This window comes from Pimephales promelas, chromosome 14 (genome assembly GCF_988280905.1).
Source record: "Pimephales promelas chromosome 14, fPimPro1.hap1.1, whole genome shotgun sequence".
Taxonomy (NCBI): Eukaryota; Metazoa; Chordata; class Actinopteri; order Cypriniformes; family Leuciscidae; genus Pimephales; species Pimephales promelas.
This window is the reverse complement of record NC_142782.1, coordinates 5,151,426-5,166,971: the sequence shown is the minus strand read 5'-3', so window position 1 is coordinate 5,166,971 and position 15,546 is coordinate 5,151,426. Positions and strand designations below refer to the sequence as shown.

General features: G+C 37.9%; 1 protein-coding gene across 1 annotated transcript in view; it reads right to left on the bottom strand.

Annotated features, from left to right (window-relative positions):
* Positions 1 to 8,111: 8,111 nt before the first annotated feature.
* Positions 8,112 to 15,546, bottom strand: part of agtpbp1 (ATP/GTP binding carboxypeptidase 1) — a 52,755-nt gene continuing 45,320 nt past the window's right edge. The window contains 3 exon segments of the mRNA XM_039674769.2: positions 8,112 to 8,613; positions 8,615 to 8,768; positions 11,732 to 11,898. Of these exon segments, the coding sequence (XP_039530703.2) occupies positions 8,572 to 8,613; positions 8,615 to 8,768; positions 11,732 to 11,898 (363 nt within the window). The 3' untranslated portion in view covers positions 8,112 to 8,571.

Genomic DNA, 15,546 nt, shown 5'->3' with positions numbered 1-15,546 from the left:
CTAAATAATTCACTCATCCATAGAGGACATCTGCGTTTATGTGAGTATGTGTGTGCGCATTTGTGTGTGAGAGCAGCTCTATCTAAGCTATGAATACACTGTATCCCATTATAATATTGTAGTGGCTCTAAATAGTTTGTAAAGTCTAACATGATTTGCATATGCAACATGACATCATGACTTTTGTGTAAACATACACGCCACGTGTTATCTCTGGCGTGTTATCTATCTGGCGTGTTATCTCTACGCATTTTGAGCTATCCGCGTGTATGCGTGTATGTCTACGCCATTAACGTCCGTGTCATTCCGCGTGTCTGTACACGCAGTCAAATCTCCAGTCATAAATGCCATTAACCCCAGTGACGGTTAAGTTTAGGGATGGGGTTGAGGTAAGTCATATCTTTTTTTTTACCTAGGATGGTAAGGGAACAGTCATAAATGCCATTAACCTCAGTGACGGTTGGGTTTAGGGACGGGGTTGAGGTAAGTCATATATTTATATGACGTTAAGTCAACGGCGTTCATAAACACACTGAAAGGCGATTATGCGTCTTGATAGCACGCCAAAAATGGAAATACGAATTGGCGTGGCATACACACGCTACTTCATGATCAGTCTGGCATATGCCACATAGTTTGATATTTTGTTATCCAAAGAGATATGTGTGGATTGAGTGTTAAATGGCATTTTGGGGCCACTGTATAACAGTAATTTGGGGATGTCCTGGATTGTGAACCCATAACTATGTGCACACAGAAATACAAGCTTTCAAAAAAGAATGTCATTCACTGCACAGGAAAAATGTCTACATTGACCCGCCCTCAAACACTGTACAAGATGGCGGCGTACCTTCTCTTAACAAAATACAGCAATGTTTTTAAAGTCTACTTCTAGAATATGATGAACAAAAGATGTGAATCAGGTGTGTTTTGCTTTTTAATGTTTTTAAGTAATTTATGAAGCCACTGTAAACTTTTTCATTATATAGTTATATTACAATCCTAATATATTTTGTTCATGTTCATTAGTTTGTTTTGCTGTACTGTAAATAAAAAAGCCTGAAATGTCACTGCTAAAACCTAAATATTGTTGTTTTCCGCCGCATTTCTCACTGACTCACTCCATGCTTAAAGAAAATCCCGAGCTTCCCACTCGTATTTACGACTTTGTGGTGGCGTTCATGTGTGTTTTACACAAGATGCAATCTTTTTGACATAACTTTAACACACTGTTGTGGTAATGGTCATTTAGTTTCCAACACAAGCTGTAGGCGGTGGACCAATCACAACAGACTGGGCCATCTGGCCAATCAGAGCAGATAAAGCTCTTGGAAAGCCGGGGTTTAGAGACTCTGAAGTTTCGGACGAGTCGTTTGTGAATCTTTAAAAAATGTGGTGATGTGCAATGAGAAAATGAAAGGTTTTTTTTGATGCATGTACGTCTAACGTACGAGACCTCCAAAACAAAAGTAGGAACCTTTAAAATAACATAAAAGGGGCACTTTAAAGACCTCTGCCCAAATACAAACCTAAAATTGAGAAAATTAACAATTTTTGCATTCAAAGGTGTGTTTTTGAAAGGCCTAAAGGCTTGCCTTCACCAAGTGAGCTCCAAATGGCCACATTTTTTGACAATGGCTCTGCAGTTGAGAGAGTGAGAAGGGCATGGGAATTCTCATTTCCAATAGGAATTCACAAGTAAATCGGGGGCTTGTGCTGGATTTATATTCCAGAACCTCTCACACTTAAAGTTAGAACAATGCCCCAGTGTTTACAACACTGTTCCTGGAGACATACCAACAGTTAGGGCTGTAGTCAAGACCACCTTTGTCGAGTCCAAGACCAGGACTAGTCGAGTCCAATTCAAGACCGAGTCCAAAGAGGTTCGAGTCCAAGACAAGACCGAGTCCAAAAAGGTTCGAGTCCAGGACAGGAAAAAAAAAGTTTTCAGGGCCTGAATTTCATTCTTGCCAAACAAAATCATTAAATTGATCTGTGTGGATTACGATTGTGGGAATATCCCGCATTATAAATGGGAGACCTGCTTGTTATGCTTGAAGTTAATTGGCACAGGCGTTTTTTTTATTTTTTATTTTTATTGAAAACATTATAAGCAAAGAAGAAAACAGTCACATTATAGAACAAATAAATGGAAAGAAAAAAAAAAGACACAAGACAGGGGTACATAACTAATCAGAAAAGATTACATATCAAACGAAAAGACTTGCATATTTCAATTTTTTAAAGCCTTCTTGGTACAGAGATCGAGATTAGAGATAATCCCAAAGTAATGTTGTACTTGCAAGCGTTTCTAGATAAGACGTATGGCGACGTACACAGTGACGTAACGACGTTGTTCCCTGGGCGCTCTAGTCAGTGGAAAAACAAACAGGTTCTGAAGCGGTTCGCCAGTTGAATCAACTCCGAACCAACTTTGAACCAGCACCAGTTCCGAACCAGTTCTTTTTTGGTGGAAAAGAGGTCTCATCCTTTGGGGTCGTATGACATTTCGTCGAAATACTATGCACATGGGACGCTTTAGCGTCAATATAACATGCAGAATCCAAGGTGTCAAACAGGTGATTAGCATCCTTTAGCGTCAATGAGACGCAGACCCTATCCCAGACCTAAACCTACCCATAACAGTGCATGTTATATTGACACTAAAGGGTGCCATGTGTGTAGTATTTTGCCGAAATGTCATATGGCGTCACCTATATGACGCCAAAGAATGAGAATGCGTTGGTAAAATCAGGTGTGTTTGATTAGAAAGACCTTACTTTCTGACATCCCAATTGGTTTGTGACACTCTAAATACATAAGTATTTACATAAGCATTCCTTTTTAAAGTGTTAAGGCCATTGCACACCGAGTACGAAATATTCGTATGCGTATTTTCGTGTTCGTCAGCCTAAAAATTCGTCACGCATAGAAACCTTGCACACCGAGTCCGTTGCGTATTTCTTAAACCTTTGCGGGAAAAAACGCAAAAATACCAAATGGATTCGTCAAGCAGTGAGGATGATTTTTGCCCTCTCTCTTATTGAAAAGAGAAGAAAGAGAAAATATTACGTCCATCCAATCCTGAAATTGCGCCGAAAGGAAGTCGAGTTCCTTATCAAGGAGTTGCGAATTTATCCTGAGCGATTCAAAATTTACCTCAGAATGTCAGTGGGACAGTTCGATGCTTTGCTAGCGATTCTGGAGCCACATATTAAAAACAAGACCACCAATTTCCGTGAACCAATCGATTCTGAACGGAGACTGGCAGTGTGTCAGTCTGAAATGGACCAGGTATGGACACACACACGGACAAACACACACCCGCGCGCGGCCCGTTGGAAGCGCTGGGCAGACAGAACAGCTAGGCTGTTATTGTGTATATTGTGCCCAAATAATACATTAGTTATCAAATAGGCTGCTCAATCACACCTTATTCGATCCTAAATTTCAATCTGATTGAAAGGGGAGGTTTATTAATTTCATAATCCAATATAGAGAAGAGAACATAAACACTTGATCGAATTGAAAACCGAAACTGAAAGCACGGCGCATATGTGCAATGATTTGAGGACGAGCTCCCTCCGGCCCTGAATTGTCAAAAGACCTCTCAAAATGCTGGCTCTGGATGCGAAAAACGCAGAAAATCGAACCCGATCCGATTAATTTTATGACGGACGAAAGTTTCGGAGGCGGTGTGCAAGCGTGACTGACATAACGTGAGGTCGAATTTTTTTTTTAACGTGCGAAAATTTCGGATGCGAATTTCGGACTCGGTGTGCAATGGCCTTTACACTCGACACTTTATATAGGAAAATACTTGACTAAAGCCAAGTTCACACTACAGGATTTTTAAGCCCGATTTATACCCGATTTGCAAATCGTTGAGCTCGCCGACAGGTCAGGGTGTTATCGCGTGCAAATCACGGGGGATTAGCGGACGATGAACGCTTGCCAATCAAACGCAGCGAAAACGCTTGCAGACGCGTCGCCGAGCCCAGAAAAATATCTAGCCTGCTACTGTAGATATCCGAGCCGTCGCACGACTCAACCTCAGTGATGTCATGTTGAGAACACCAGGTAAATCTTAGTTTTTCTTTTTTTGTTGCATTTTTTTTTTCTCAGAGCGAATCATCACCCAAACAGTGTGCAGTACTAGTTTCTGTCTGACGTTCATATTCGTGTGTTCTCTTCTTCGCTGGGTATTGGCGCACGTGCTGTTTCGCGTCATTTCTGGTCGTTTTATTGCGTGTTTTTTCGTGACAAAACGTGGTTTGTAGACAAGATAGAATCGTTGGGTGACAGAGTTGTTGTCAACTTGTTATTTATTTGATTATTTTCATGATTTAGACCGTACCATAGTACTGAAACAGCTCTCATTAGAGCCAAAAATGATTTGCTCTTATCATCCGATGGTGGTTGTATCTCTATGTAGTGCGTTGTCAACTCGTGTAGTGAGTTACCTCCTGGTGTGGATCAATCGCGTTGTGCTGTTTGATGTGAACTGCTAAACAACTTGAACACTCCTGATTTCACTGAGAGCAGGTCATGTAGTGTGAACCGCACAGTTCAGCCCGACGTTTTAAAATCATGTAGTGTGAACAAGGCATAATGGTGATAAACATACTTATGTTGACTTAATGCTGTATTCATTTGTCCTAAGAATGCATGCATCAGCATGGTAGCCTGATGCTCTGGCTTTATTTACTTAGTGGAGCAACAACCTAAGTCATACAAACTCCGTTTTGAAAATGATAGCAATGTGTGTGATTGTTCTTTGTTTGAAAATTTTTGGCATAGATGGCTTACACACACACACACACACACACACACACACACACACAATATGCAAGCAAGAAAGAGAGAGAGAAAAGAGCTTTTACAACCTCAGTCTTTGATAAAGATCTGCACAATGAATGAGTTACATGAAAGCCAATGAATGGTTTTTAAATGAATAGTCAGGAGAGCATCAGATCGTGTTGACGTATGCATGTCAAATGTATTGGTGCGGTTAATTAGGGGTCTGATGTGAATACAGCTGTCGACGAGGGCCAGCTGGGATTGAGTCTTTTGTTTCTGCTCTGTGGAAAATGAAGGGATGCTGTAGATAAAGAGGAAGTGATGGAGCTGAAAAGACGGGAGCTTTGGTTAGGAATGCCGACTGTGGATTATAGCATTCTTCCGCCGCTTAAGACATTCGTCTCCTGTCCCACTTACTCATTCACTCATTCGACTCTTTCCTGTCTGACAGTCCACTTGTCCACAGTGTTCCGGGCTCAAAGTTAAGCTTTATGGACAGCATTTGTGGCTTACATTAATTATTCCATACAAAAGTTTTATTTGAGCTGTAAAGGTGTCATGGTCAACATTTTAGCAGTAGGGCTCTTTTCTTCAGATGAACTTACACTATGTAATCATGTAAAGATGATGTTCCACTAAAGTAAGTGTCAGGGTTTTGTTCTGTTATGTCTTTGTTTTCATTGTGTTCACCTTCATCTTCAGTTTATCCACCTTTCCCATTTGTTTAATCTCATTCACCCGTTGCTCGTTAATTAGTTCCAACTAGTTTCTCGTTTGGTCTTCATATATATATATATATATATATAGTTTTTATGTAATATATAATGTGTATATATATATATATATATATATATATATATATATATATATATACGCCTGGCTATCAGCTTTTAACAGGCTTCAATTTTCTCTGTTGAAATCAATGGGGTCGTTGTATCCATTTTTTTGTTTTTTTACTGTCTATGGATGTTTTGTGTGACCACTCATTCAAAGCATGCGTCCAGAAAGCCGCGTCTCAGGATTGAGGACTGAATTGAGTTCTCTTTCCATTTTCTTGTGCTTGAACGGACAAATTCACACAGACATTTTGGCGAGTATCCTAGTAAACACAGTCGGTTATGGCTTAACTGAATGTAAATAGTTGAGAAATAAAACAGTACCAGATCCATGCAACTCTTAAAGTGACAGCAGCCTAATATTCTCACTGCGCTGCAGTCTGTTTTAATGTTAACCAAACAACAAAAGACCAAATATATATATATTTGGGGTTGATGAGTTTTAGCTTACCTCTAGGGCATCCAAAATGTAAGTACACATTGATGGCCAAAGACAAGAAACGAGCGGTTTGTGTGAGAAAATGAACAGTATTTATATGGTTTTTACCTCTTATAACCACAGCCACAAAGCGTGGTTGGACGTGTCTGTGGTTACTTGGACGTGGCTGTGGTTACAAGAGGTAAAAACGATATAAATACTGTTCGTTTTCGCACAAACCGCTCGTTTCGTGTCTTAGGCCATCAATGTGTACTTACATTTACGAGTCATTAAATCATGTTTAATTTTGACTTCGCTGTACATGATCTTTGAGGTGGTGACCATAGACCTGCATTATATGAGTGACAGACAAGAACGGTTTGACCTACAAATATAAAAATTGAAACTACTGCTGAAACAAAGACACCTAGATCTTGGATACCGATATTGAGGTAAGTTAAAACATACCAACAATTTATTTCAAAGTGAACTATCCCTTAAACATCAATGTTGAAAACAGATGTGCTGCTTAATTGTTGTTTCTTAATGTTTAAAAATTCAAAAGAACAGTATTTATTTGAAATAGAAATCTTTTGTAACAAAAATGCCTTCACTGTCTTTGTGTGTCCTTGGTGAATATAAGTATAAATTAAAACAAAACTTTCTGGCCCCAAACTTTATTTTTAAACATAATTTTTTTGGGAGGCAACATTTAATCATTTAAATACAAGTTGAGTGCAAAACGAAAATGCGACGGATCAGCTTAACTTAGTTGTTTATTACCCATAATTTCAATCAAAGATTGACAAACATTCGAACAACCAAACTATTTTCTCATACATACATACTTTGGCCAACTGCTGACATCAAACAAACACAAATACAAACAAGCACACTAACACACTGTCGAAATCAAGTTTTACCCTTCTTTTCTCCCAATTAACAAATAAATGGAATAAAATAAATTAAAAAGGCAAAGACTTTCAAAAAAATCATGCACTAATTATACAAATGCAACAAAAGAAATATTAACATCTAAATTAAAATACAGAAGCTCTCTCACTTAAAAAGCAAACACAGCCACCAAATGTACCGTGAACACGCACTCCCACGAATACAATAGTGATCTAGCACTGCGACGTCATGGCGGTCCCATCAGGACGCCACAGGAAGCACAGAGGTGAGCGTTCTCGTGAGAATAAGAGTGATGTTACATTCATTAGATTGCATTGTACTGTGAGGTGTTGCTTCTATCCTGATGATGAAGTTAGGTGACATTGTGGTTCATCATTCAGTATCAGGATTACAGCTGTAACATATGTTCTTAAAGGGATACTACACTTTTTTTGGAAATAGTTTTACCGTTTTTGAATCCATTCAGCCGATCTCCGGTTCTGGCAGTACCACTTTTAGCATAGCTTAGCATACATCATTGAAGTGGACAAGACCATTAGCATTTCTCAAAAAAAAAAAAAAAAAAAATTGACAAAGAGTTTCGATATTTTTCCTATTTAAAACTTGACTCTTCTTTAGTTACATCGTGCACTAAGACCGACGGAAAATGTAAAGTTGCGATTTTCTAGGCTGACATGGCTAGGAACTATACTCTCATTCCTGCGTAATAATCAGCAGGCGTAATGATATGACGCAGCGCCTGAAAATAGTCCTCAGCTTTTATTACGCGGGAATGAGAGTATAGTTCCTAGCCATTTCAGCCTAGAAAATCGCAACTTTACATTTTCCGTCGGTCTCAGTGTACGATTTAACTACAGAAGGTTTAAATAGGAAAAATATCTAAACTTTTTGGTTTTTGAGAAATGCTAATGGTCTTGTCCACTTCAAAGATGTATGCTAAGCTAAAAAGCTAAAAGTGCTACCGCCAGAACCGGAGATCGGATGAACGGATACAATAACGGTAATCCTCAACAGTTTAACTCTGGGGGAGTTGTAAAATGAGCCTATTTCCCAAAAAAAGTGGAGTATCCCTTTAAAGAGATGTAAAGATGGTGCTTTAGGAAACATGGTCATGACCTTTTCTGTTTAGCACATAACATGTCTTATTTTTTTAGTATAACTAATTTAATTCAATGTCTTAATATAGGGACCTATTACATTTACACTTTTTAGATTATGTCTTATTAAAGGTCATTTACTCAACTTCATATCATTGCAAATCTGTATTACTTGTTTCTTTTCTGTGGAACATACTAGTTACATTATCATCGTATGGAAAAGAGCAGTGTCAACATTCTTCATAACATCTCTTTTTGTGTTCCACAGAAGAGTGAAAGTCAAACAGGTTTGGAACAACGAGCATGATTTCTATGTAACATTACCTAGAGCGCTATAGCTTGAAAAGCATCTATATTCGCCATGGTCTCAAAAGCACCTTTTGCATTATTATGTTATGTTGTGTTTGCCGTCAGAAAAGTGGTTTGGTTATACTTATTAAGGTAAGTTTTGTGAACAAGTTCTATGAATTAGGCGAACACAGGTGACACGACAAAGGGGAGTTCACTAAAGTGAGCCTGGTACGGTTTCAGTTAAGAGAGTCTTGGTGGCTGAGCTCGGAGTCAGAATTGGGGTCCGGGAGAGCATGGTTATCCTGGAGATACCCTTCAGGATCGGGGTCATTCTCGTCATTGCTTTCCGCACTGTAGTCCACTTCCTCCAGGAACGCTGGCTCATCCTCATCCAACACGTATGTGGTGTTACTGCAGAAAACACACACAGACACATGGCTGTCACACAAAAAAATCGATTTCGCATGGTCTTAAGGTCCTTGCACACTGAGACCCGAAATTTGCGTCAGATGCGTTTTAATCCGTTGCGAAAAAAATTGTAAAACAATACAAAATGGAGTCTTTACGCAGTGAGAATGATTTTCTTGTCCTCTCTCTTTTTAAAAAGAGAAAAGAAAAGAGGGAATATTGGGTCCATCATCTAATCCTGACATAGCGTAGAGAGAGAGAGGGGAAAGAGAGGTCCACTGCGGGATTATTCAAAGTTTACTTCAGGATGTCAGTGGCTCAGTTTGATGCTTTGCTAGCAATACTGGAGCCACATGTTAAAAGAAGAGCACCAATTTTCATAAAGACTTCTGGATTTTAGCGTTCGCTTGTATGGTGGCTCTGAATCGTCAAAAAACCTCTCACAATGCTTGCTAAGGATGCGAAAAACGAAAAAAATTTTCTGACGAACGAAAATTTCGGAGGAAGTGTGTAAACAGACTCGGGTTTATGCCACTTTTTCTCCTTGTCGCTCATCTTTCCGTGATTTCTTGAAAGAGCGTAAAGGCCCTTGCACGCCGAGTATGAAATTCACGTCCGAAATTTTCGCACGTTTAAAAACAAATACGACCTCACGTTATGTCAATTACGCTTGCACACTGCCTCCGAAACTTTCATCCGTCATGAAAACATTCAAATCGGGTTTAATTTTCTGTGTTTTTTGCATCCTTAGCAAGCAGTTTGAATGACGTTTTGACAATTCAGAGCTACCGAATCACGGATATGAAAAAACGCTTACAAAAATTTGCGTTTTTTGACTTGGTGTACAAGGGCTTAATGGAGTAGTTCATTTTTTAAAAACACTTTTGCTGATAATTTACTCACCCCCATGTCATCCAAGATGTCTTTCTTTCTTCAGTCGAAAAGAAATTAAGGTTTCCGATGAAAACAAAAAATAAATAAGTTATATAAATAAATAAATAAATAATAAATACGTTTTATAAGCACAAATGCTCGCCTTGCTCTGTTCTGTGATGCGCGTTCATGACTCTCCTGTTCGAACTCGTTCATCAAAATGAACGAATCTTTTTTTGAGTCATTTTGTTCATTTAACGAACGAAATGAGACACAGAACAGAGCAAGGAGAGCATTTGTGGTTATAAAACTTAAAAGTTTTTTATTTATTTTTGAAATGACGATCGTTTCGCTAGATAAGACCCTTATTCATCGCCTGGTGTCGTTTAAAGCCCTTTGAAGCTGCACTGAAACTCTCATTTGGACTTTGAACCGTTTGGTTCCCATTGAAGTCCATTATATGGAGAAAATCCTGGAATGTTTTCATCAAAAACCTTAATTTCTTTTCGACTGAAGAAAGAAAGACGTGGACATCTTGGATGACATGGGGGTGAGTAAATTAGCAGCAAAAGTGTGTTTAAAAGTGAACTACTCCTTTAACACAACATCATCCAGATGAGCCAATCACCAGAACTAGTGCAAAAAAACTTTTACTTTTCATTATTATTTTTATTTTGTACTTTTATAACAAGAGATGGTTTTGAATTTTATAGTGGATTGTGACCAAATACCTTTTAATTATTTATCAGCCCTACAAAAAATAAATAAATAAATAAAAAGACCTATGCAAGAGTGCATTCTGTTTACGGTTTAGTGCTTGTGACCCCAAAACCAAGGTACGTACCCATCCGTGACTTCCTTATATCATTACCCCCCAAATATATATTTAGTGAGTTTAGTTTGTGTGTGTATATATATATATATATATATATATATATACACATATATATATATATAAGGACATTGATTTTCATAATTTTGGCTCTGTATACCGCCAGAATCGAATTCAAATAAATCAAGATCAATTTATTTAATTCAACGGGTTGAACAAAAATATAATTTTACAAATGATGACAAGTTCAGAAATTACAAATGAAAAATGAACAGATATTTCTAGATTTTCCATGATCGCTGGTGCACTGTGGACCAAGAAACCAGATCCAATCCCCAAGTCTCTGACATTTGGTTTTCTATATATAGCTCGGGACTCCCCTTCAATGTAATTCCATGGGATTTCCCACCTGTCCTCAACAAGCCACATAATTCGAGACATCATTCATGTTTGCAGCAAAACAATGCGGGACGAGTTACGAGCCACAGTTTAATACTCGGGGTTAGAGATTTGAACAACCCCCTAACCTAAAGTTTGAGCTATAATAAATGACGGGTCAATACAACAAAACCAACAAACGACTCCTGTAGGGTAGCGGTCGAAAACCTCATGTGGCGGCACAGGAGGCATTTCTCAGCATCCCTCTCTCTCTCTTTCTCTCCTAACACAATAACCTTACTAAGAGTGATGATGGTTTTATGGCCCTCTTGTTAAGCAGTTAAATGGTTTAATGTGTGGTCTGGTGGTTTGGCTGGTTTTAGTGGGTTTTTAATGGTTTTAATGGTGTGATAGGGAAGAAACTGGATCCAAGTGAGACGGGCTGAGGGGAGGGGGGGCAGACTCAAAGTGGATTAGCGGGCGTTTTGATCAGGTGATTAGATGACTATAATGAGCAGAGTGCTTCTCTCTTCACTCAAGTGCGCTGAGCCCCATGTGACTGACATCTCCTCAAGTGGTGCCGGCCATTAGAAGAGAGCTGCAAGATGTGTGTGTGTATGCATGTTATTATCCATTACAGAAATACACAAGTTGGGAGGGGCCGAAGAATGTTCCCAAGAAGCTTCTAGACTCTAGAAGCTTCTGACATCATGGACTATTATTGTTCTGAACATAGTGGGCTTCGAGCTGCTTAATGTTGTGTTGAAACTTGATATGGCAGTCGTTGCGTCTTCTACGGTTTGTGCCGGTTCATGCGGCAGCACAATAACAGGACGTCCCTGAGCTGGATATGGTCATTGTACTGGTGTGTGTGTGTGTTTACCTGGTGATGTTGGGGATGCTGCGTGTGTCTAAGTCGTTCTCCATGTCCAGTAGATGAGAGTTGTGGTTGTGGAGCTCCAATGGGGACGTGAAGCGTTTTAGCCTGAGCATAGCCAAACAAAACTGAGCGCCCATTTCCTCCAATTCATTTGTCCCGATCTGGAGACCCTGCAAACACACACACAGATCCCATGTTACAAGAACTATTTGTACAGGATTAGTTTGCAAAATGACATCTGGTTCGCATTCATAAACTCATTCATTATGATTTCATGGACTGATACTGACAGCATTGGGTTCTTCAGATTTGACTAAAACCGGAGTGTGTATTGTCTGTGTGTGAGACACAATGAATTATATAAATAAAGTAGGGCTGTAAAACGATTAATCGCGATTAATCGCATCCAAAATAAAAGTTTGTGCTTACATAATATATGTGTGTGCACACTGCACAGTGTATAATTATTTTATATATAAATACACACACATGCTTGTATATATTTAAGAAATATTTTCATGTATATACTGTATATAGATTTATATATAATTTATATTATATATAAATATAAATATTTTATATAGAATATTTGTTTCTTAAATATACAAGGGTGTGTGTGAATGTATATATATATATGAAGAGTTCAGATGCAAAAGCCTCTAAGTGCCATTTGAAATTTTATTCTAAAATGATCATTTTTATCAAGCTTGTATATTTAAGTTCAGTAATTTCACTTAAATGGCAATGAAGACCTATTAATTGTCATTTAAGTGAAATTACTGAAATTAAATATACAAGCTTGATAAAAATGGTCATTTTAGAGTAAATATATGTAAAAATATGTATTAGTGCAACTTTCATGAAGTAAAATCACTAAAAGCCTTCCTTCCGCTAGAAAAAAATAGTCCCTAACCATGAACACTGACAGCAACGTCGTTCCGATGTGTAATATGCATGAAAGCTCAAATAAAAACAACATAGGAACTGCAGTGTCGCGCAGTGATACATAGAACCGTTGGGTGAAGCGGTCATAGCCTTGTTTTATCATGAATAAAGCACAGCTATTGACCAATCAGAATCAAGGATTGGAACTAACCGTTTTATAAATAAATTCAATTAATTGCATAAATAGACATAAATAAATCCTGTAGAATATCTAGGCAGGTGGAGCTGGGGGAGGTGGAGGGGTTCAGAGTAAATCTGATTGTTTTACAGAAAACAATGAACCAGAATTTCTAAATGTAAAGCAAGCAATCTCATTGGCTGCAGGATCATGAGAGAATCCGCTTGTTCCGCCAATCCGCTTGTTCGGCTCTCTAGATAAAAGTATCTAGAGTCGGGACCACCCTTGAATATAACTTAAGCTCAGCATGTAGCATTTGTGGCATAATGTTCATTTACACACCCAATTTGGTAACATTTTACTTGAAGGGGTGTGCATAAGACTGACTTGACACCTTCATAACAATGACATGACATATGTTATGAATATGAAGGAAGTTTTATGCATGTATGTGACAACTGGCATTAAGTGTCATTTGCTCAGTTATGATATTTTTAATGCAAATATGACATTGTTTGAGATGTCTTTGTTAGGACACCTTGACATAAACCAATACATCATAACCTGTCAGTGTCTTTGTCATGACAACTTGATATTACTAAGACAACACAACCTGTCATAAACATGACATGGCAGATTAATAATCAAACTTAAGAAGCTTTATTGGTCAACATTACATTAAACTGGCTGGTGCTTGGTTTTGACATTGACTGTAATGAAGCCTTTATAACTTTTTAATGACAAATTCAATTAGTACTACTGTAGTTGTTATAATGCTTCATGACAACCAATGTTGTTATGATGTTATGGTTTATGGCAAGATCTCATAACAAAGACATCTTAAACAATGTCATTATTGAGCGAAAGACACTTAATGACAGTTGTCATACACATGCATAAACCCTACTTCATATTCAAGACATATGTCATGTCATGGTTATGAAGGTGTCATGTCAGTCTTATGCACACCCCTTCAAGTAAAGTGTTACCAATAATTTTAACTTGTCCCTCCTTTTCTTTAATAAAAAAACCCTTAAGATTAGTCAGGCACTTACAACGGAACTGGGGCCAATTTCTGGATGGCTTATAGGCAGAAATGTGAAGCTTATGACATTATATGAATTCTTCTGTTAAATCCTGTGCATTTTTTTGAGCTGTAAATTTGCAATATCACTTTTATTGACGTTGTAAGATTTAGGAGCTATGTTGCCATGGCAATAAAGTTGTAGAATTGTAAATATCTTCACTCATAAAAGATATACAAGTGATTGTGTTACAGTAAAATCAGTCATCAAGCATATTGTTAATGTCTTGTGCCAATACACGGAGTGTTTAAATATTTATGAATTGGCCCTATTCACTTCTATTGTAAGTGCCTCACCACAGCTGTAACCCACAGCTTTTTTATATAAGAAGAGAAGGCAGGACAAATATTGAAATGAATTTTTGTGGAAATCAACACTGTGCTAGAATTCCGCTTGTTCGGCTCTCTAGATAAAACTCAGGACTTGGGACCGTTATGCTCAGCATGTAGAGTTAGTAGCATTATGTTCAATTACACAATTTTTACACATTGCACACTTATCTGAAATTCAGGCGAAATCAAATCTACACAATAAGACTGTTTTTTATAAGTCTTCCCTGAAGCAAAGCATCGTGTTTACAATGCACTGGGATGATACACTGAGCGGATCAAGGGAAGAACTAATCATTGGATTGGAAGTTGTGATTAATGGCATCAAATCTTTAAAAGGGTTTTGTTTGAGACTCTTGGAAACAAGTAAACTACACACCAGCTTTGCTTTCTGGGTTTTGTCTAAAGAAAACAGCACTTACTGGATTGCTTTGGGCAGAAATTCACAATATTTACACACAATTTTCTGTTGTCGTCTGTACTGTTCACGGAGTCAATATGTTACATGTACTTACCATAGTAATAACAGTAAATTAGGCATCATTATATACAACTAACCCTCAACCAAACCCTAATCCTAACCATATAGCAGTTCATTAATACTACTCAGTTCTTAAATATATAATTACACAGTAACAATGACACCTTAAAGGAGAACTCCGGTGCAAAATGAACCTTTGGTCTAATTACACATTGTTACCTAGTCGACCGTTCTCTGAGATTTGTTTTCATGATAATCGAATGTAAAGAGTTTTATCTTTAAAAACTGTTTAGCGTATATGCTAGTATATAGGGCATATAATAAATCACTAGTTAATAGCACTAAAAAGGCTCAAAATTGTTCTCAATGCTTCGTTTTGCATGTATGGACCCTGATTATGCTACTGTGTTAGTGTGGGGCTATTTTGAGCCTTGTTAGTGGCATTAACTAGCGATTTCTCTTTACTTATTATATGCCCCCATATACTAGCATTATACGCTAAACAGTTTTTAGAGATAAAACTCTTTACATTCCATTATCATGAAAACAAATCTCAGAGAACGGTTGACTATACCAATGTGTAATTAGACCAAAGGTTCATTTTGCGCCGGAGTTCTCCTTCAAAATAAAGTGTAACCTTAAATTGTTTTTAAATGTTTTTTCTTCGAAAGGAGAATATGGACTAGGGAAACGAGGGCAACTTGGCAAGTCAATTATGCAAATGAAGCGTGCCAAGTCGCGTTGACCAAGTCATGTTGATGATCATGCTGATCATACTGAATTTCTGACAATGTCAGGACATTATCTTCGGTCACAAAACAATGGCCGTCTTTAAAGGGATAGTTCACTTTGAAATTTAG